The 20,606-nt window shown below is 42.8% G+C and overlaps 1 protein-coding gene across 4 annotated transcripts in view; it reads left to right on the top strand.

The window, feature by feature from the left end:
• Positions 1–20,606, top strand: part of sycp3 (synaptonemal complex protein 3) — a 63,308-nt gene that overhangs the window by 29,454 nt on the left and 13,248 nt on the right. For 3 of the 4 annotated variants that reach the window (XM_055654739.1, XM_055654738.1, XM_055654737.1), the window contains 3 exons: positions 4,774–4,891; positions 7,458–7,557; positions 12,171–12,269. In XM_055654739.1, coding sequence (XP_055510714.1) covers positions 4,774–4,891; positions 7,458–7,557; positions 12,171–12,269 — 317 coding nt within the window. The remainder of the gene's footprint in view (positions 1–4,773; positions 4,892–7,457; positions 7,558–12,170; positions 12,270–20,606) is intronic. The other variant, XM_055654741.1, reaches the window with a different exon arrangement.

Below are 20,606 nucleotides of genomic sequence, written 5' to 3'. Positions count from 1 at the left end.
ATCCAGGGGATTTAACGCAGTCGCTGCCTCAAAAAGGCTGGCAGTATCATCAAAGACCCACACCATCCTGGCCACACACTCATCTCCCTGCTACCTTCAGGTGGAAGGTACAGCAGCCTGAAGACTGCAACAACCAGGTTCAGGAATAGCTACTTCCCCACAGCCATCAGGCTATTAAACCTGGCTCGGACAAAACTCTGATTATTAATAACCCATTATCTGTTATTTGCACTTCGTTTATTTATTCATGTGTGTATATATTTATATTATGGTATATGGACACACTGATCTGTTTTTGTAGTAAATGCCTACTATGTTCTGTTGTGCTGAAGCAAAGCAAGAATTTCATTGTCCTATCAGGGACACATGACAAAAAACTCACTTGAATTTGAACTTGAGGCTGTGGAGCGAAGATATCCTGAGGAAGTGAGATCTGGGACTATCTGGGAGACAGTGGCCTGATCACAATGATGGGTCATGGTCCAGGGAGTTTAAGAATGTATTGGGGAGCCATTGTTTGTCTTCTGCGAGATAGAGACCACAATGGCACTACCCCTTGTTGACAGGTTTGATGATAATATATGGTATGATTCTGAGTGAACAGAGTGCTTCAAATTCAGAAGTGAGTAGGTTAGAGTGAGTAAGGATGATTGAAAAATCAAGATGGTTGATGGCACGTTGGCAGTTGATGATCAATAGATCTGGAGAGGGTAAGAAACTACAAGGTGGAATGAGAATTCTGGAGATGGGAGATAGGGTCTGTGGTTTGTTCCAAAGATTCTTGGCCACAGAAATCTGCATGAAAATGGAGTGGTGGAAGAATCTTATGTAGGTTGCAAACATCCTGTCAATCGTGCTTTAAGACTTTGTGAAACCGAGGATTTCATTGCCTGGAAATTGGATTGCATCTGAGTAAGTGAGCTAATTCATGTGTGTGGTTAGCCTATGTGCCTGGCGCACATTAGAAGTGGTATTGTATGATAAAAAATTATTACAATCATAGTGTAAGGCCAATATCCAAGGCACTAAGACCAGAATAAAAATCGCCTCACACACATAATTCTGGAATAGAAGCTTTCATGAATACAGTAAACCCTTCATTTTGGCAAATCTGCTGTCAAAATCCTCTGATGCAGTATTTCTCTGTCATTACCCATATCACATAGTCTTTGTGGCTCTATGATGAGACGTTTAGTTCTTCTATTAATGAAGAAATCATTCAAAACAATATTTCTGATCCCTGGGTAACGTACTAAATGAACCACTGATAGTCCCTGATGCCTCTACTTGTATCCATGCAGATACCGCTTTGTGAAGATTCGGGTTAAATCTCCCAATAATGGAATATGCTGGGAGGTTGTATCAAAAGAAAAAGTTCTGTTCCTCTCAGAGATAATCCGCTCCAAAATTCTGAAATCTATTCATTTTAGGCAGTCTTTGAAATTGAGGATGACTTGTTTCCTCTCTTATTTTACCGGATATAAGGTCACTGATTAGGCCACGTGGGAATCATAGACTCTTCCACAGTGTGGTTGGTTTAGTTTATGAAATGTCCAAACTCTTTTTGCTATTTTTGCTTGGGCCTCTGTATAGTCCGAATGTGTGGACTCCAGATTCTCATAATGATCCAAAATTAATTTTCCCATCTTGAGCTGATATGGGCCTGGGATCCCTGCAGTCAGTGAGGAGGTTGCAATTTTTCAAGGAGGCTTTGAGAAAACCCTTGGATCGTTTCCTCTATCTGCATAGTAATGGAATCTGTTCTTAAAGAAGTGGTAACAGTGCACTTGGGGTGACAGAGCCAATTTGATTGTGCTAAAAGGAAACTATGTTTGACAAATCTGTTGACATTTTGAGAGGTTGTAGCAAGTGAAATAGGCAAAATCTAAAGGATTTTAAACAAAATTAGAGTCTACGATATTGATATTATACAGATGTTGGTTGAGGATTGGTTAGGGGACAGAAAACAGTAGGAGTTAACATCCATTTCTGGTTAAGAGACTGAATGATGGAGTGCTGCTGGGGTGTCCATGTCTCTGTCTCTGTCCATGTTTGCTGATGAAACAAAGCAAGGTGTCCGTGTGAGATGTAAGGAGGATGCAGGGGGCCTTCGGGGAAATATCTACAGCTTGAATGAACAGACAAGGACATAACAGATGGAATATAATGTGGAAAGGTACGTGTTTATCGACTTTATGGAAAAAATAGAAAGGAAAGATTTTATTTAAATGATGAGAGATTTAAAGATATTGGTGTTCAGATCACAGATAGATCACAGAAAGTAAGTATGCAGGATTGGCAAGCAATTAGAAAGGCAAATGGCATGATGGACTTTATTGCAAGAGGTTTGGGCACAAGATTAGAGACATACTTCTCCAGTTATGTAGGGTCCAATTGATTACTTTGACCTACATCAGCACCAAGAAAACCACAAAATATTTTATCTGCATATATTATTCTTATTTTGCCAATAGGTCACTTAATATCTATCATTATTTTTACAACAGATGATATACCTTTTTTGGGACGGGATCCACCAGCATTTGGAAAGGCATGGACTCTTTAGGGATAGTTAGCCTGGCTTTGTGCTTGAGAAATTGTGTTTCACAAATCTTAATGTGTTTTTTGAAGAGATCACCAAAAAGATTAGTGAAGGCAGGGCAGTGGACATTCTTTATATGGACGTTAGCAAATACTTTGACAAGATTCCATATGGTAGGCTAGTGTGGAAGCTCAGATTCCAGTGAATCCAAGATGAGCTGGTCGCCAATTGGATTCAATATTGGCTTCAAGGAAGAAGTCAAAGGGTAGTTGTGGAGAATTGTTTTTCGGATTGGAGGCCTTTGACTATTGGAGTGTTGCAGGGGTCATGTTGTATACATTAACCATTTGGCTGACAATGGAGTTGGGAAGTTGGTCCAAGAAATGGCAAATGGAATTTAATTCTGACTAGTGTGAGGTGTTGCATTTGGCATGTCAATCGAGGAAACACAATAAATAGTAGAGCCCCGAAGAGTATTGCAGAACAGCGAGATCTAGGAACACATGCGGATGGTTCCCTAAAAGTGGTGAGTCGGGTGAACAGTGAGGTGAGTGCATTTAGCTTGTTTGCCTTCATTGGGAAGGGTATTGAGTATAAAAGTTGGGACATCATGATGCAGCTGTAGAAGTCATTGGTTAGACCATAGTTTTGTGCAGTTTTGGTCTCCCAGCTATATCAAGGATATAATTAAATTGGAAAGTGTGCAGTAGAAATTCACCAGGTAACATGTTACCTGGGCATGCGGGCTTGAGCTATAAGGAGAGGTTGAATAAAACTGGGACTTTCATCTTTAGAACGTAGAAGGCTGAGGGGTGACCTTATTAAGGTATACAGATCATGAGTGACATGGACAAGGTGAACACTTACAGTCTTTCGATCAGGGTAGAGTATACAAAAATTAGAGGACATAAGCTAAAGGTGAGAGGGGAAAGATTTAACAAGGACCTCGGGGACAACGTTTTCACTAAGAAGACAGATCACATCTGGAAGGAGCTGCCAGAGGATGCTGTAGAAGCGGATACAATCCCAACTTTAAAAATATACTAGACCAAGTGGGACCCGTTGGGTCCCGTCCCCTCAACGCGCGGGGGGGGGGGGGGGGGGGGGGGGGTGCGGCCTGTGACTTCACACACACACACACTAACCGCCCCCCTTGATATTATATTGATATTATTCATTTGCTCCTTTAACACCATTCCCCGCCCTATCCACTCACGCATAGCCCCCAACTGGCAGGCTCAGCTAGCGAGGGAGTGGGGTAGAAACAGAGGGCAGAGGCACAGAGAGGGCAGAAGCACAGGGGCAGAGGCACAGAGTGGGAGAGGGAGGGTGGTGGAGAGAGAGGGCACAGACTGCGAGAAAGGGGCAGAGAGGCAGAGAGAGAGAGATAGAGAGAGAGAGAGAGGGGGGGGGGGGGGGGAGAGGGGGAGAGAGAGGGGGAGTGAGAGGGGTCGGGCATTAAATTTTTCCCGGCGTTTTCCTTTTTTCCCCCCCTTCTCCCCCCCTGCTGTCCCCCCCCCCCCCCCCCCCTCTCAGCCTTGTGAAGATGTAGAATTAATTCCCTTTTTTAAATTTTTTTTTTTTTTTTTTTTTTTTTTTTTTGTATGGATTTATTGACATTTAATCTATTCAATTAGTTTAATCAATCTCTGTAAAGTACTTCGGTTCAAAGTGATTTTGTTTAAAAGTGCTATATAAATAAACATTATTATTATTATTAGTTTGTGGTCAATACTCATGGAAAAAATGGATTATAGATGAGGAGAAAAAAGTGTGGGTATAAGGTGGATAATTGAATTTAGATCAATTTGTTCATATAGAGGTTAAATAGCGATGTGTAGGAAAGAACTGCAGATGCTGTTTTAAATCAAAAGTTGACATAAATTGCTGGAGTAATTCAGTGGGACAGGCAGCATCTTTGGAGCGAAGGAAGACCCTTCTTCAGACTAGGAGTGATTGTGATGAATAATGATGATTGGGGGCTGGGGTGGGTGACCTATTTCTATTATTCAATATTTAGAATATATTCCTAACTATTCCTCACATGCAGGTCATGACTTAGAACTGAGACATCAACTAATCTATACACAACTGCAAACTTTGAAGAATAACAATATTGGCAGGTGGCAGGGAATTGAGATGCATTCACAAGGAACTTTCAGATAGAGTAGGGGGTTCATTACGGAAGGGTTAAAGCATAGGCTCCTCATTGCTTGTTACTTCCTTTGCAGCTGATATTAATAAGGCTATCCTGGCAAAGAAGAAACGACTGGAGGTGTATACGAAATCTTCATTAAAGACCAGCAACCAAAAGATAGAACAAGTTTGGAAAGTGCAACAAGAAGAAAGGTAGTGAAGAAAAAATTCTGTTCAGACATACATGAAAGCAAACATTTATTACGTATCCAGTAAAGAGTCATGGAGGTAGACCCCTTGATAAATGTCTTTCACATGCAATTGAATGGCAATTTCATAGCAATGTATTTTTTAATAAGTTTTCTTTCAACTAGTTTTTGTTTATTAATTGCCATTGGGCAACTGCACAACCACTTAATTGCATTGATCTCAAAACAATTTAAATTAAGATATCTACCTAAAGAATTGTATTTTAAATGCAGAATTGCATTTGAATCAACTTGGGTGCATCTTCATTTTTTGTCAAGGTCAACAAAAAGCAATGTATTCCACAAATCTGAGTTTCTGGTGAACTCCAATATTTTCTTCGGCCCAGGCTGTGGGAAGAATGGCATGCATGGCATGCTAGTTGCTGCCTGTACATTGGAGCTGTAATATTTGTGAGCATGACATATATCCACGAAATAATACACATTGAGTGCTGTGCCAATCCTCCTGAAGTCCAAAAGTTAAAGTGACGTTGATAATATTTTTATACTTGCTCTCAGTGATAATCCGATTTTAATCTGGCACAAAGATTGCGTCTGTTCTTGAAAAGAAGAGGTACCTTTCTCAATTAAACCCCGTCACCCAATGTTTAAAGGGTCCAAAACTGAGTCAGGTTTCCTGATATAAAGATTGCACAAATGACACATTAACACCGGTAATCTTTCCATCTGTGATACTGATTAAGTGGGCCATCTGCTACCAGAATTAAGCAGATTTCTTTGAAGTGATACTGAAACGTTAGTAGCAGCATTTAACTATTGCAGAGCAACAACCCATCTAAAATTACCCTCACAAAGCAGTGAATATATTCTAAATTGCCAACTGTTCCTTGGATTGTTGTGTATTCCTATAGAGAGATTGAGGGCTAGAAATCATGAATCCCATAAACCATGTGTTAAAATGGCACTTTGGGAGAGACCCACGCCTGTGTAAAAATAAAAAAAGCTACAGATGCTGGAATTTTAAAGACTTCACACATTTGTGAACCCCTTCCTTATCAGCCGTTTTCTTACCCACATTTTTTGCAGTAGCTTATGATGGTTTGGAATGGCATATAACGTGCATTTCTAAAATTGAGGGTTTTGAAATCAATTACAGCAAAGGGGGGCATTCAGCCCATGATATTTATGCCAACTCTTTGTAGAACAGTCTAGCAATCCATCCCATGATCCTTTCCATTAGCCCCACAAATCTATATGCTAGATTTGTGTTCATATCACCTGGGTAGGAACTCTGTTATGCAACCCTGACTTCAAAAATAGGTATCAGGCAGGCATTGTAGATAAACAAGATCCCACTTTGTCATGAGCTAACTACAGATTATTGTTGCACCCACTGAGTTTCTCCAGCATTTTCGTGTACCTTCGATTTTCCAGCATCTGCAGTTCCTTCTTAAATACAGATTATATGATGTGTCCTCCTTCCTGAAAACTTGAGATCAAGGATTTGACCAGCTAACAAAGGTTACAGTAGAGTTGGGACTCAAATTGTTTATTCATTTTTTTGATGAACGGATGTGCTTAGTTCTTGGTGAAGGTAATTGTGCTACGACTTGTGTTTCCATCATGTGAATTTTACATAACACGATTGATGAATTAGGGAACACTATTTGAAGTTCGTTATAACGCAATATTAATCGTGAGCTAAAGAATCACTTAAAGCTTACTTTTGAAATAAACATGCAGAAATAAAAGTTTTGTCGGGGAAATAACGTTCCATGTATCATCCCTGCAATAATTAGTCACCATTGTTTCTAAAGAACATAGCTGCTATTTATCCACAGGTGCCCATTGAAACAGACTTTAATACTTTTAGCTTGCACTAACAAATATAAAAATATATCTTTTAAAAGCATTTTTATTTTAGAAAATCCTGCAGGAAAAATAATGTTGTTTTTGCGAGTCTGAAACTAGCCTCAGCTCCCTTTTCCACATTGTTCCCACATCGATTGTTTTTACAATGCAATTTGCTATAATCCAAGATTTCTTTGGGAAACAATATAAGCATCTGGATCTATCGTTCTGTTGATTCGTCACTTGTATGCTGTTTCAATGCCAAACAAAAAAACTTGGTGGTTTTAACCTAAACTGTATGATTTGTCAATATCTGACTTTACTTGCAGGTCACATATGTTTAGTACATATTCCAGCAATAGATCTTTGCTTTGTCTGCCTGGAGGCCAATGATTCCAGCAAACATTGCTAACAGATAGTGATTGAAACTAGGAGGTCACCTAAATCCTATTGTACAATCTATCCCAAATGTTTTTGAAAGGAATGTGAGTTGGTTCTGAGTGGAATCTCTTCTAAATATCTGCTATTCTGCACAGAATATTAGTTCTGCACTCATTTACTTGACGTAAGTAGCTGCCTTACAGCTATTCCTGATATATGAAGCAACTGTGGGTAGTATTGATAATGATGGATGCTGTTTCCAGAACAGATTACTGAATAGGTATTGCAAACATTACCCATGCTATAATTTAATCCTTTTTTTTGTTTTATTCATTTAGACAAAAGCTGTCTGATGATTACTGCAAGCAGTTCACTGGAATCTTCCAGCAATGGGAGAAAGATATTCAGAAGGCCAAAGACCAAGAAGAGAAAATAGAAGTATGTATCTAGACTTTGTCTTGAATAATAGTGCTTAACCCACTGATTTGTACTTCACAAAATCAACGTGATGTTACAGAGGACAGAACAACCCATTTAATTACTAAATATGAACAAAGAAAAATAGAATTCAGTCATTAAATTGACTGATTAACCAAATCAAACCACAAGCAAGGTGGTCATCATGAATAATTAATACATATTGCTAACTTCATTGTCTGCTTATTGTAATAATTTGAACTCCAGTGTTCAACATGGAGATTTTTTTATTTAGTGTGCTCATTGTAGCACAGGGTTAGGTTGAAATTGAGCTTGGATAGAAATGAAATTAACATGGTCAATTTGAGGTAAATCTGGAATGCATCATATTCTTCAGGCAATCACTAGACTAGGTGATAGAACTTGTTTCACAATGAATTAATTAAATCCGGTGGTGCAGTGGTAGAGTTGCTTCCTTACAGTGCTTGCAGCGCCGGGGGTTCCCTCTCTCCCCCCCATCCCCTCTCCACACTCTACCCCTCTCTCCCTCTTCCACTACTCCCACCTACACCTCCCTCCCTACTCTTCCACTTCTCTCCCCCCCCTTCCCCCACCCCTCCCTCTCCCCCCCCCCTCCCTCCCCCCCCCTCCCCACTCTTATCCTCCCCCCCCTCCACACTCTTCCCCCCCCCCCACACTCCTCCCCCTCCCTCCCCCTTACCTCTCTCCCTACCACTCTCCCCTCCTCCCTCCCCCCCCCCTTTCTTTCTTTCCCTCCCCCCCCTACCCCTCTCCCCCTCCCTCAACACTCTTCCCCCTCTCTCCCCCCCCCTCTCCCTACCCCTCTCCCCCTCCATCCACACTCTTCCCCCATTCTCCCCACCACCCTCCTCCTCCCCTCCTTCCCCACTCTCTCCCCCTATCCATCTCCCTCTATCCTCACCCCTCTCTCCCTCCTCCCCCACCCCCTCTCCCCCATTGCCTACCCCTTGCTCTCCCCACCCCCTACCACTCTCCCTCTTCCACCATGCCACCCTAACCCCCTCCCCTCCCTACTCTTCCCCTCCTCCACCCCTCTCCCTTACCCCTCTCCCCATCCCCTCTCTCTCCACCTCTGCCCCGCCCCTCTCACATCACCTCCCCCACCCCACTTCCCCCCCCTCTCCCACCACCCTTTTGCCCATGTGTTTGGGGGTTGGTTAGTGTGTGTGTGTGACGCCGTAGGCCCCCTCCCCCCCTGCAACCGCGCGTTGGGGGAACAGACCCAACGGGTCTGCACTTGGTCTAGTAACTGTTAAAATTCTGATCTTGGATGTGTGTGTGTGTGTGTTTTTATTTGTGCTGTTCGTCTGTGATTCACATCTCGAAAACACGACGCGATAACGGTGACATTTTTACATCCCCTCTCTCTCTAGACTCGCCTGCGAGGTGAAGGACAGTAGGGGCGGGATTGATGATCAAGGGCGCCCATTGGATGAGGGGGACGTCTGTCAGCAGACAGTGGGGGGGGGGGGGGGGCAGGACATAATTATTCAGCACGATGATTGGAGGAGAGAGGTGTTAGTCAGAGGCGGATTTGGGAGGGTGGGATTGAGGATATAGAGCGGTGATTGGAGGGGAGAGGCTTCCGGGGGCGGGACAAGGCGAGGCCTGGGGATGACAGCGGGAGAGTGTGCACTGTGCTGAGAAAGGCCGGGGCACATCTGCAGTGCCGGGGCCCTGTCGGTGTCCATAAGCGTTTTAAAGCAAGTAGAGGTTGTGTGTGTGAGCCCTGGTGAGCAGAGGGGAGAGTCTCTGAGTGTGAGTAAAGGTGAGGGGACGTCGCTGTGAGTGTGAGCAGTGAGGGATTCCCTGTGAGTGTGAGCAGTGAGGGGGTCCTTATGAGTGAGCAAAGGTGAGGGGTTTCCTGTGAGTGTGAGCAGTGAGGGGTTCCCTGTGAGTGTGAGCAAAGGTAAGGGGGGGTCCCTTTGAGTGTGAGCAGTGAGGGATTCCCTGTGAGTGGCGAAGACCCATCGAGAAATTGTAAACAGGCAAGAAAATTGTGTCATTTCAAGGTACAATTATCAAAAAAATCTGCATAAAGGGGGCGCTGCCCCCTTTTTTCCCCCGCCAGGGGCATTGTCACTTGGAATCCTACATCTCCATCTCTTTTTTCAGTTTGTTCCTGTCTCATGCCTGAACACATCAAAACTTTTCAATCTTCAAAGCAACAGAGGTATTGATGAGCTCTCTTTGTGATTGCTTCATTTGATAGAGCTTAAAGATAGCGGAGTCAGGGGATATGAGGAGAAGGCACGAACGGGGTACTGAGTGTGGATGATCAGCCATGATCACAGTGAATGGTGCTGCTGGCTTGAAGGTCTGAATGGTCTACTCCTGCACCTATTGTCTAATGTCTAATATGCAGATGTCAGGACAGATCTTCAGAGATATGCATACCCAGAAACTTGAAGCTGGTGACTTTCTTAAACCATCATTAAACCCTTCTTCAGACTGATGGGGGTGTTTTGATGAAGCCAGGTTCATGGATCCCCAATTTTCCCTTCCTGAAGTCAACAATCATCTTTTGGTCTTGCTGACTATGCAAGCAAGATTGTTGTTTTGGCACCATTTGTGATGTTTGGTGGACTGTGTGCGATGTGAGGACCGTTGCTCCTCCCGTGAAGTTGGTGCCGCTGCACAGGACAAAGGGAGATGTTTTGTATATAGTTTATCCTGTCTGTAGACGGTGTGTGTGTGGCCATTTTTGAGTTGTCTTGCTGCCAGCATTGAGTAAAGCATTAAAGACTTCTCTTGTAAATTGAAGACTCAAGTTTTGTGCAGACCTAGAAAACGAACACGAATGTGGTGTCAGAAGTGGGATACTTCGGTATGCGTCCAAAGACCTAGATACGAGCCTATTTTTTTTATAATATATATTTTTTCAACCAATCTCGCAAAGCATTTCATCACCACGGACATTAGTGCCAGTCTTCTGGGGCACCGATTATTGCTGTTCACTTAAAGCAGGTGGGAACCTTTAAGAACAATGGGCAATAGGGGGGGGGGGGGGGGGGGGGGGGGGGGGGGGGGGGGGGGGGGGGGGAGGGAATGTGGGTGGTGGGGGAGGGGGCGTGAAGAGGGGGGGGGGGGGGGGGGGGGAACAAAAGGGGGAGACAGCGTGCTTTGGAACTTTGTCAGCGCTGAAGGTGGCTGCTATTTGTATACATTGTGTATGCAAGCAAAGAATTTCACTGTGCCTAGTCACATGTGACAATAAAATATTCCTATTCCTATTTTAGTAATGAGAGATTGAAGATATCACCAAAAACTTCAGCCAGCTGGTCCACACAGTTTTGAAGAACACGGCCAGATACACCATTGGGGCCGGATGATTTCAGGAGGCCCACCCTCATGAAGGTTCTTCTGATTCGGTCTCAGAGACTGAGATTACTGTATTGCAGGGACATATAGCTCCCTGCGACAACGTGAAAATGTACATTGATGTTCTCTCTTTTAAAGTGAGTGTAGGGAACAACAAGCTTGTCTGGGAGTGATGCCCTTACTGTTGCTAGAACTACCACTTAGTTTTGCCTTGTAAGTAGTGACGGTTTGCCACATCTGCCAAAACGTCCGTCTCATCCACCATTTTGGACCAAAATTGGCTGCTTTTCTGATGGCCGTATCAAGGTTGCATGATCCTGGACTTCATATATGATTCTCTAACACCTTACTTGAATACCCAAGATCTGGTCCTCAGTCGATTACAGACATTCCGGTTCATCCAAGGCTTTTGAATAGGAAACACTCAGATGGTCTTGGTAGGAGCACACTCCTCCACACATTTCCTTATTAAGTCAGTAACAACCAAGGCATATTTGTTTAGGTCCGTTGTCCAATCTTTGAACATCTCAATCTACTGATGCGAAGCAGTCATGGAGTTGTTCCTTTGCCTTTCCTGATGAGCTCCTCTTCTTTGGAGTTGTGGTCTTCGGTTGTTGCCTTTCCAGAGGAAGGAGCCCAGCCAGGTGGTATGTTCTTTCATAGTGGAACACTAGGCATCTTTGGTGATGGAGTAATAATAATGGTCGAGGGTATTTGATCCTCTGATATTGCAGGTCCCAGGCTCATGGTAGTTTTACTTATTCAAACTGGCCTTGTTGAAGTCCCCTGTGATTATAGCAAAAGCTGTGGGTCACACCTTTTGGTTTTTTTTTTACTAGATTGTGCAGCTCCTCCAATGCCAGCTGAATGTCTGCCTGGGACAGGATGTAGACCACAGCTGAGATGATGGTGGTGAATTATAATTATTAATTTGTAAGAAATCACAGCTTGATCACTGAAATAGTTTAATATACGGGGGGGGGGTGAGGGGGTCCATCCAATGATTGTGGTAGCTTTAGTAGACTAAAGTTCAATGAGAAGTATTTTAACTTTAAGGAGTAAGAGTTGATTTAGGTCTAGAGGAGAGTGAGTATTTACCCAGAGACCTGAATAACAGGGTTGAGGAGTCAACACAGGGAACTTCAAGGCTGGTAAAGCACTGGGTTTGCTGCAGTGCTTGAACTAATGTTAACAAGATCCTGGGCATCATGCTGCTTGAAATGTGAGAACAGTCAAAGGGATAAAAACTTCTTGAATTATTTCTTCTGCAGAACCTATTCAGGCAGCAACAGAAGCTTTTTCAACAGATGAGAGTGGTCCAGGGGCAAAGGCTGAAGAGCATCAAGCAGTTGTTTGACCAGTTTCTGAAGGTAAATCTTGAAGAGGGCTGGTTACAGAGAGATGATTGATAGAAAAGTCATTCTCTTTTTAAAATGATAAATTAAAGCCAGTCCAAAATAGTATTTATTGGAAGTGTTCATTCTTTTGCTTGTCTGTTTCTCATCTAACCCCGCTGCTGCTTGGTCACTTTGATTAGTACCATATTTGAAGTTACAACTGATGACACAAAATGCTGGAGTAACTCAGCGGAACAGGCAGCATCTCTGGAGAGAAGGAATGGATGATGTTTCGGGTCGAGACCATTCTTCAGATTGATGTCAGGGGAGAGGGAGATACGTAGATAAGGAAATGTAAGATGTGTAAATATGACAAAGGTAATGGAGATCAAGGAAAATGTAGAAAAGATAATTGTTAGCGGGGAGAAGATAACAACGTCAAAGCAGATAAAATGTAGTCAGGGACAGTAAGACTGGTAAGAGAACTGAGATGGGGAAGGGATGGAGAAAGAGGAAAAACAAGGGTTACTTGAAGTTAGAGAAGTCAATGTTCATACCGCTGGTGTGTAAGCTGCCAAAAACGAAATATGAGGTGCTGTTCCTCCAATTTGCGTTGGGCCTCACTCTGACAATGGAGGATGCCCAGGACATAAAGGTCAGTGTGAGAATGGGAGGAGGAGTTAAAGTGTTTTGCAACCGGGAGATCAGGTAGGTTAAGGAGGACTGAGCGGGGGGTGTTCTGTGAAGCGATCGCTGAGCCTGCGCTCGGTTTTGCCGATGTACAGTTCACACCTGGAACAGCGGATACAGTGGATGAGGTTGGAGGAGGTGCAAGTGAACCTCTGTCTCATCTGAAAAGACTGTCGGGGTCCTTGGACGGAGTTGAGGAGGGAGGTATTGGGAGGTATACAGTGCCCTCCATAATGTTTGGGACAAAGATCCATCATTTATTTATTTGCATCTGTACACCACAATTTGAGATTTGTAATAGAAAAAAATCACATGTGGTTAAAGTGCACATTGTCAGTGTCAGTGTTTATACATAGACCTCCCATTTCAGGGCACCATAATGTTTTGGACACAGCAATGTCATGTGAATGAAAGTAGTCTTGTTTAGTATTTTGTTGCATATGCTTTGCATGTAGTGACTGCTTGACGTCTGCGCTTCAAGGACATCACCAGTTGCTGGGTGGCTTCTCTGGTGATGCTCTGCCAGGCCTGTATTGCAGCCATCTTTAGCTTATGCTTGTTTTGGGGGTTAATCCCCTTCAGTTTTCTCTTCAGGATATAAAAGGCATGCTCAATTGGGTACAGATTGGGTGATTGACTTGATCATTGACGAATCAAGAATTTACCATTTTTTAGCTTTGAAAAACTTCTTTGTTGCATTAGCAGTATGTTCGGGATCATTGTCTTGCTGTAGAATGAACTGCCGCCCAATGAGTTTTGAGGCATTTGTTTCAACTTGAGCAAATAGGATGTGTCTATACACTTCAGAATTCATTATGCTACTACCATCAACTATTGTATCATCAATGAAGATAAATGAACCAGTACCTTCAGCAGCCATAGATGCCCAGCCCATAACACCCCCACCACCGTGTTTCACAGGTGAGGTGGTATGCTTTGGATCTTGGGCAGTTCCTTCTCTCCCCCATACTTTGCTTTTGCCATCACTCTGATATAAGTTAATCTGTCCACAAACCTTTTTCCAGAACTGCAGTTGCTCTTTTAAGTACTTCTTGGCAAACTGTAACCTCACCAACTTATTTTTGCGGCTAACCAATGATTTGCATCTTGCAGTGTAGCCTCTGTATTTCTCTTCATGAAGTCTTCTGCGGACAGTGGTCATTGACAAATCCACACCTGACTCCTGAAGAGTGTTTCTGATCTGTCGGACAGGTGTTTGGGTATTTTTCTTTATTATAGAGAGAATTCTTCTGTCATAAGCTATGGAGGTCTTCCTTGGCCTGCCAGTCCCTTTGCAATTAGTAAGCTCACCAGTGCTCTTTCTTCTTAATGATGTTCCAAACATTTTATTTTGGTAATCCTAAGGTTTGGCTGATGTCTCTAACAATTTTATTCTTGTTTCTCAGTCTGATAATGGCTTCTTTGACTTTCATTGGCACAACTTTGGTCCTCGTGTTGATAAACAGCAATAAAAGTTTCCAAAGGTGATGGAAAGACTGGAGGAAAGGCTAGGTCAGGGGTGGGGAACCTGCGGCCGTCTAGGACATTAAGTGCGGCCGTTGGAATGAATCCAAATTTTGTAAAACAAATCCTTTTATTTGTATTAATATGTTTTTGTTTGTCTTTTACTGTATTTATTTTAATCTTAAAATGAACGTATTTAAAATACCAAAGAGTAAAAGATTCAACAAAATAACCCTCCCCGACTGACGGCCACAATTAAAACATTAGTAAGTCATGAGGCCTATTTTAACACCTGTTATGCTCATGATTTAGTTCTAATGCGACTCTAGAATGTACGTTAACCTCCGTGCCTGGCTGGTGCCACCACCACCTGAGGATGGTTGACGAGAGGGAAAATGCCGGGGAGAGTCCGCTGGCGCGAAAGTAGGCGCGAAAGGTTGCATTGCAGAAATTAAAAGATGAAAAGCAAAGGCAAAGGCAGTTATTTCAAGGAGCGGTGAAAGGTTTATTGCACAGATAAAAAAAGGTATTATCAGATCCAGATGCTCTAATTTCTTTTCATTTTATCTTACATCAGCAAAATCTGCTAAATCTACTATTTTAAGAGACACTTTGCAACAAGTTATAAGTATTGTTAACTATATTCGTGCAAATGCAACACAGCATCGTCAGTTTCGTAATATGCTAAAGTTGGATGATGAGGCATTCAGTGTGGATTTGCCGCATCATTCTAAAGTGTGTTGACTATCGCAGGGACAGGTGTTAGCAAAATGTTTGACTTTGCGAGAACAGATAGTTAAATTTCATGAAGAACAGAATCAGCAATGTGAATTATTGAAAGAAGATCTCGAAAGAAATACTGCATTTCTGTGTGATATGATGTCAAAGCAAAATGACTTGAATGTTTCTTTGCAAGGTAAAACTTAGTCTATATATGATATGGCAAGAAATCCAAGTATTTCGTAAAAAAACTATTTTTTCAAAACTCCACTTCTTCATAATGAAATTTCGGATTAACATTTTCCCCAGTTAGCGAAGGTCATTGATTAGCAGGAGGATTCATGCGAATCGTTTGAAGAATACGCAGCTGTTATAGACTTATTAATTAAAGAATACAATGAAAGGTTCACCGACTTTGAAAATCATGACATCACACTCAAATTAGCATTTCAACCTCACCTAGTTGATGTATCTAAGGCTCCTAAAGAACTACAGATGGAATTGATTGAGCTCTCAGAAGATGACATTTTAAAGTCCTTATTTGACAGAAAGAAAGATCCGATTGAAATATGGAAAAATGCAATAGAATACCCACGTCTTTGGCAACATGCATGAAAAATGCTTTCTTGCTTTTCAACCATTAAATGCTGCAAATCAACATTCTCCTACCTAACCCAAATCAAGACGCCCTTAAGGTCACATATGACGGATACCCATCTACAAGATCAGCTGAAACTGTGTACCTCCATGTTGCAATCAAATATTCAAATGCTTTCCCACAAAAAGCAGTCACAACAAAGTCATTGATAGGTTAGTTAACTTTAGAATTAACAAAATGTTTTCATTTTCTTGAAGTTGGTACATAGTAGATTTTTACAAAATAATGTACATTTTGAAGTATATAGAAACATAGCAATTAGGTGCAGGAGTAGGCCATTCGGCCCTTCGAGCCTGCACCGCCATTCAATATGATCATGGCTGATCATCCAACTCAGTATCCCGTACCTGCCTTCTCTCCATACCCCCTGATCCCCTTAGCCACAAGGGCCACATCTAACTCCCTCTTAAATATAACCAATGAAGTGGCCTCAACTACCCTCTGTGGCAGAGAGTTCCAGAGATTCACCACTCTCTGTGTGAAAAAAGTTCTTCTCATCTCGGTTTTAAAGGATTTCCCCTTTATCCTTAAGCTGTGACCCCTTGTCCTGGACTCCCTAACATCGGGAACAATCTTCCTGCATCTAGCCTGTCCAACCCCTTAAGAATTTTGTAAGTTTCTATTAGATCCCCTCTCAATCTTCTAAATTCTAGAGAGTATAAACCAAGTCTATCCAGTCTTTCTTCATAAGACAGTCCTGACATCCCAGGAATCAGTCTGGTGAACCGTCTCTCTGCACTCCCTCTATGGCAATAATGTCCTTCCTCAGATTTGGAGACCAAAACTGTACGCAATACTCCAGGTGTGGTCTCACCAAGACCCTGTACAACTGCAGTAGAACCTCTCTGCTCCTATACTCAAATCCTTTTGCAATGAAAGCAAACATACCATTCGCTTTCTTTACTGCCTGCTGCACCTGCATGCCTACCTTCAATGACTGGTGTACCATGACACCCAGGTCTCGCTGCATCTCCCCCTTTCCCAATCGGCCACCATTTAGATAATAGTCTGCTTTCCTGTTTTTGCCACCAAAATGGATAACCTCACATTTATCCACATTATACTGCATCTGCCAAACATTTGCCCACTCACCCAGCCTATCCAAGTCACCCTGCAGTCTCCTAGCATCCTCCTCACAGCTAACACTGCCCCCCAGCTTAGTGTCATCCGCAAACTTGGAGATATTGCCTTCAATTCCCTCATCCAGATCATTAATATATATTGTAAATAGCTGGGGTCCCAGTACTGAGCCTTGGGGTACCCCACTAGTCACTGCCTGCCATTGTGAAAAGGACCCGTTTACTCCTACTCTTTGCTTCCTGTTTGCCAGCCAGTTCTCTATCCACATCAATACTGAACCCCCAATGCCGTGCTTTAAGTTTGTATACTAATCTCTTATGTGGGACCTTGTCGAAAGCCTTCTGGAAGTCCAGATACACCACATCCACTGGTTCTCCCCTATCCACGCTACTAGTTACATCCTCGAAAAATTCTATAAGATTCGTCAGACATGATTTACCTTTCGTAAATCCATGCTGACTTTGTCCAATGATTTCACCACTTTCCAAATGTGCTGCTATCCCATCTTTAATAACTGACTCTAGCAGTTTCCCCACTACCGATGTTAGACTAACTGGTCTGTAATTCCCCATTTTCTCTCTCCCTCCCTTCTTAAAAAGTGGGGTTACGTTTGCTACCCGCCAATCTTCAGGAACTACTCCAGAATCTAAAGAGTTTTGAAAGATTATTACTAATGCATCCACTATTTCTGGAGCTACTTCCTTAAGTACTCTGGGATGCAGCCTATCTGGCCCTGGGGATTTATCGGCCTTTAATCCATTCAATTTACCCAACACCACTTCCCGGCTAACCTGGATTTCACTCAATTCCTCCAACTCCTTTGACCCGCGGTCCCCTGCTATTTCCGGCAAATTATTTATGTCTTCCTTAGTGAAGACGGAACCAAAGTAGCTATTCAATTGGTCCGCCATATCCTTGTTCCCCATGATCAACTCCCCTGTTTCTGACTGCAAGGGACCTACATTTGTTTTAACTAATCTTTCTTTTCACATATCTATAAAAACTTTTGCAGTCAGTTTTTATGTTCCCTGCCAGTTTTCTTTCATAATCTATTTTTCCTTTCCTAATTAAGCCCTTTGTCCTCCTCTGCTGGTCTTTGAATTTCTCCCAGTCCTCCGGTATGCTGCTTTTTCTGGCTAATTTATACGCATCATCCTTCGCTTTGATACTATCCCTGATTTCCCTTGTTATCCATGGATGTACTACCTTCCCTGATTTATTCTTTTGCCAAACTGGGATGAACAATTTTTGTAGTTCATCCATGCAGTCTTTAGTTTCTTGGATGCGGCCATATTAGATTACAGCTAACAATGCGGCATTCCAACATGGAAAAGATTCCCCACCCCTGGACTAGGTGCTGAGAGCCCTCTTATACCGGCATTAAGGAGGCAATTAAACATACCTGAGCAATTACAAAAACCTGTGAAGCCATGTGCCTCAAACATTATGGTTCCCTGAAATGGGGGACTTTATAAACACAGCTGTAATTTCTACATGGTGAAACAAAATGTGTAAAAATGGCTTTTTATAAAATCTGACAATGTGCGCTTTAACCAAGTGATCTTTTCTATTACAAATCTCAAATTATGGAGTACAGAGGCAAAAAAGTAAATGATGGGTCTTTGTTTCAAACATTATGGAGGACGCTGTAGGTGTCCCTATAGAGTAGAAGAGTCTGTAAGACAAGGCAACAGGATGTCCTATTAAAATATATAGCATGATAAATATTAATAAAGGGAAGCTGGAAGGAATCACGTGATGGCAAGAACTAGATGTAGGCATGACTACAGGAACAAAAACAGTACTATGCAGGATATAAAATATTTAAGGAAGTTAATATGGAATATGGAAGTTGCACTGGGCAAGTTTCTCCTCGATGCTCTGGTTTCCTCCCGCAAGCCAAAAGTGCTGGTATGTTAAATGGCTACTGTAAATCACCTCCAGTTTAGGTAGTCGGAAAATTAGGGCTGAGTTCCTGGGTATGTGGTCATTGTTTTGGGGGACTTTAACAAAGCTAACCTCAGCCGTGATCTTCCAAAGTACAGACTTCAGGTTACCTGCCCCACCAGATGGGAGAGAACACTTGACCACTGTTACACGTCAATTAAGAACGCATATCGCTCTGTTCCCCGGGCGGGTCTGGGTTTCTCTGATCATTGTCTAGTTCATCTTATTCCGACCTACAGGCAGAAACTAAAATCGGCTAAGCCTGTGGTCAGCACAACGAAAAGTCTCCACTATTGTCCCTCTACCCAAAAAGACCAGGATTACTGGTCTTAATGACTACAGGCCTGTTGCATTGACCTCTAGTCATGAAGACCCTTGAAAGGCTTGTTCTGGCCAAGCTGAAAAATATCACGTACTCCCTGCTGGACCCTCTTCAGTTTGCACATCGAGCCAATATTGGCCAGATCTATTGGCCCAGTCATCCTGGGCCTGCACTTCATCCTCCAGCACCTAGACCACCTATGCAAGGATTTTGTTTGTTGATTCTAGCTCTGCATTCAACAACATTGTGCCAGAGCTACTATACTCCAAACATTCCCAGTTGACTGTTCCTGTACCCCTGTGTCCGTGGATCCCCAGCTTCCTGACAGACAGGAAGTAGTATGTGAGGCTGGGAAAGCACAGATCGGACCCGCAAGCCCTCAGCATAGGAGCACTGCAAGGCTGCGTACTCTCCCCTCTCCTCCTCTCTCTACACCAATGACTGCACCTCCACTGACTCCTCTGTCAAGCTTCCTAAGTTTGCAGACGACACAACCCTGATTGGACTGATCCAGGATGGGCAGGAATCTGCCTACAGACAGGGAGTGACACAGCTGGCGTTGTGGTGCCATCACTCAACCTGGAGCTCAATGCTCTTAAAACAGTGGAATTGATAGTAGACTTTAGGAGAGCTCACCCCACTCACCATCAACAACACCACAGCCAGCCATAAAATCAGCTTTTTCCACGAGTAGTAGCTCTACTGAATAACCAAAAATCTGTAGCCTCCTTTTGCTCTGGTATTTTATTTAATTCACATGTTAATCAATGATGTTTTATTATTAATGTTTTATGTGTCATTCCTAACTGTCACTGTATGTCATGTTGTCACTTGAGGGCCGAGCACCAAGGACAATTCCTTGTATGTGAATACTTGGCCATTAAACTTATTCATTCATTCAATATTGGAAGGGATATGGGGGGGGGAAATGTGGGGATAAAATTGGGAAGTAAGCAGAAAACAAAGGATAGTAGGACCTCTCGGATCGTAATCTCAGGATTACTCCCTGTGCCACGTGCTAGGATAGAAATGGGACAGTGTCAAGAGTTATGGGTTGCAAGGGAAAGATAGATCAGCCATGATTGAATGGCGGAGTAGACTCGAAGGGCCAAATGGCCTACTTCTCCTATGACATGAACAGGAAGATGGCTAAAAAGCTGGTGCAAGAGGGTGAGCTATAGGTTCTTGGATCAATAGAGACAAAACACGGCTGGAGAAATACAGTGGGTTGAGTAATATCTGTGAATGGAAGGGAATGACCGGAAGGGAATGCTTTGGGTTGAAACGTCGACCAGGTTCTTGGATCATTGGGCTTATTTCTGTGATAGGTGGGACCTGTACAAGAAAGACAGATTACACCTGAGGTGGAAGTGAGTCAATGTTTTTGAAATCAGACACAAGATACCTCATGTGATGGAATTTAGAGCAAAAAACAAACTGCTGAAGGAATTCAGTGGGCCAGGAAACACCTGTGGGGACAAAGTGATGA

Source organism: Leucoraja erinacea, chromosome 24 (genome assembly GCF_028641065.1).
Source record: "Leucoraja erinacea ecotype New England chromosome 24, Leri_hhj_1, whole genome shotgun sequence".
Classification (NCBI taxonomy): domain Eukaryota; kingdom Metazoa; phylum Chordata; class Chondrichthyes; order Rajiformes; family Rajidae; genus Leucoraja; species Leucoraja erinaceus.
The sequence above is the reverse complement of the archived record's forward strand: the minus strand, read 5'-3'. Positions and strand labels throughout refer to the sequence as shown.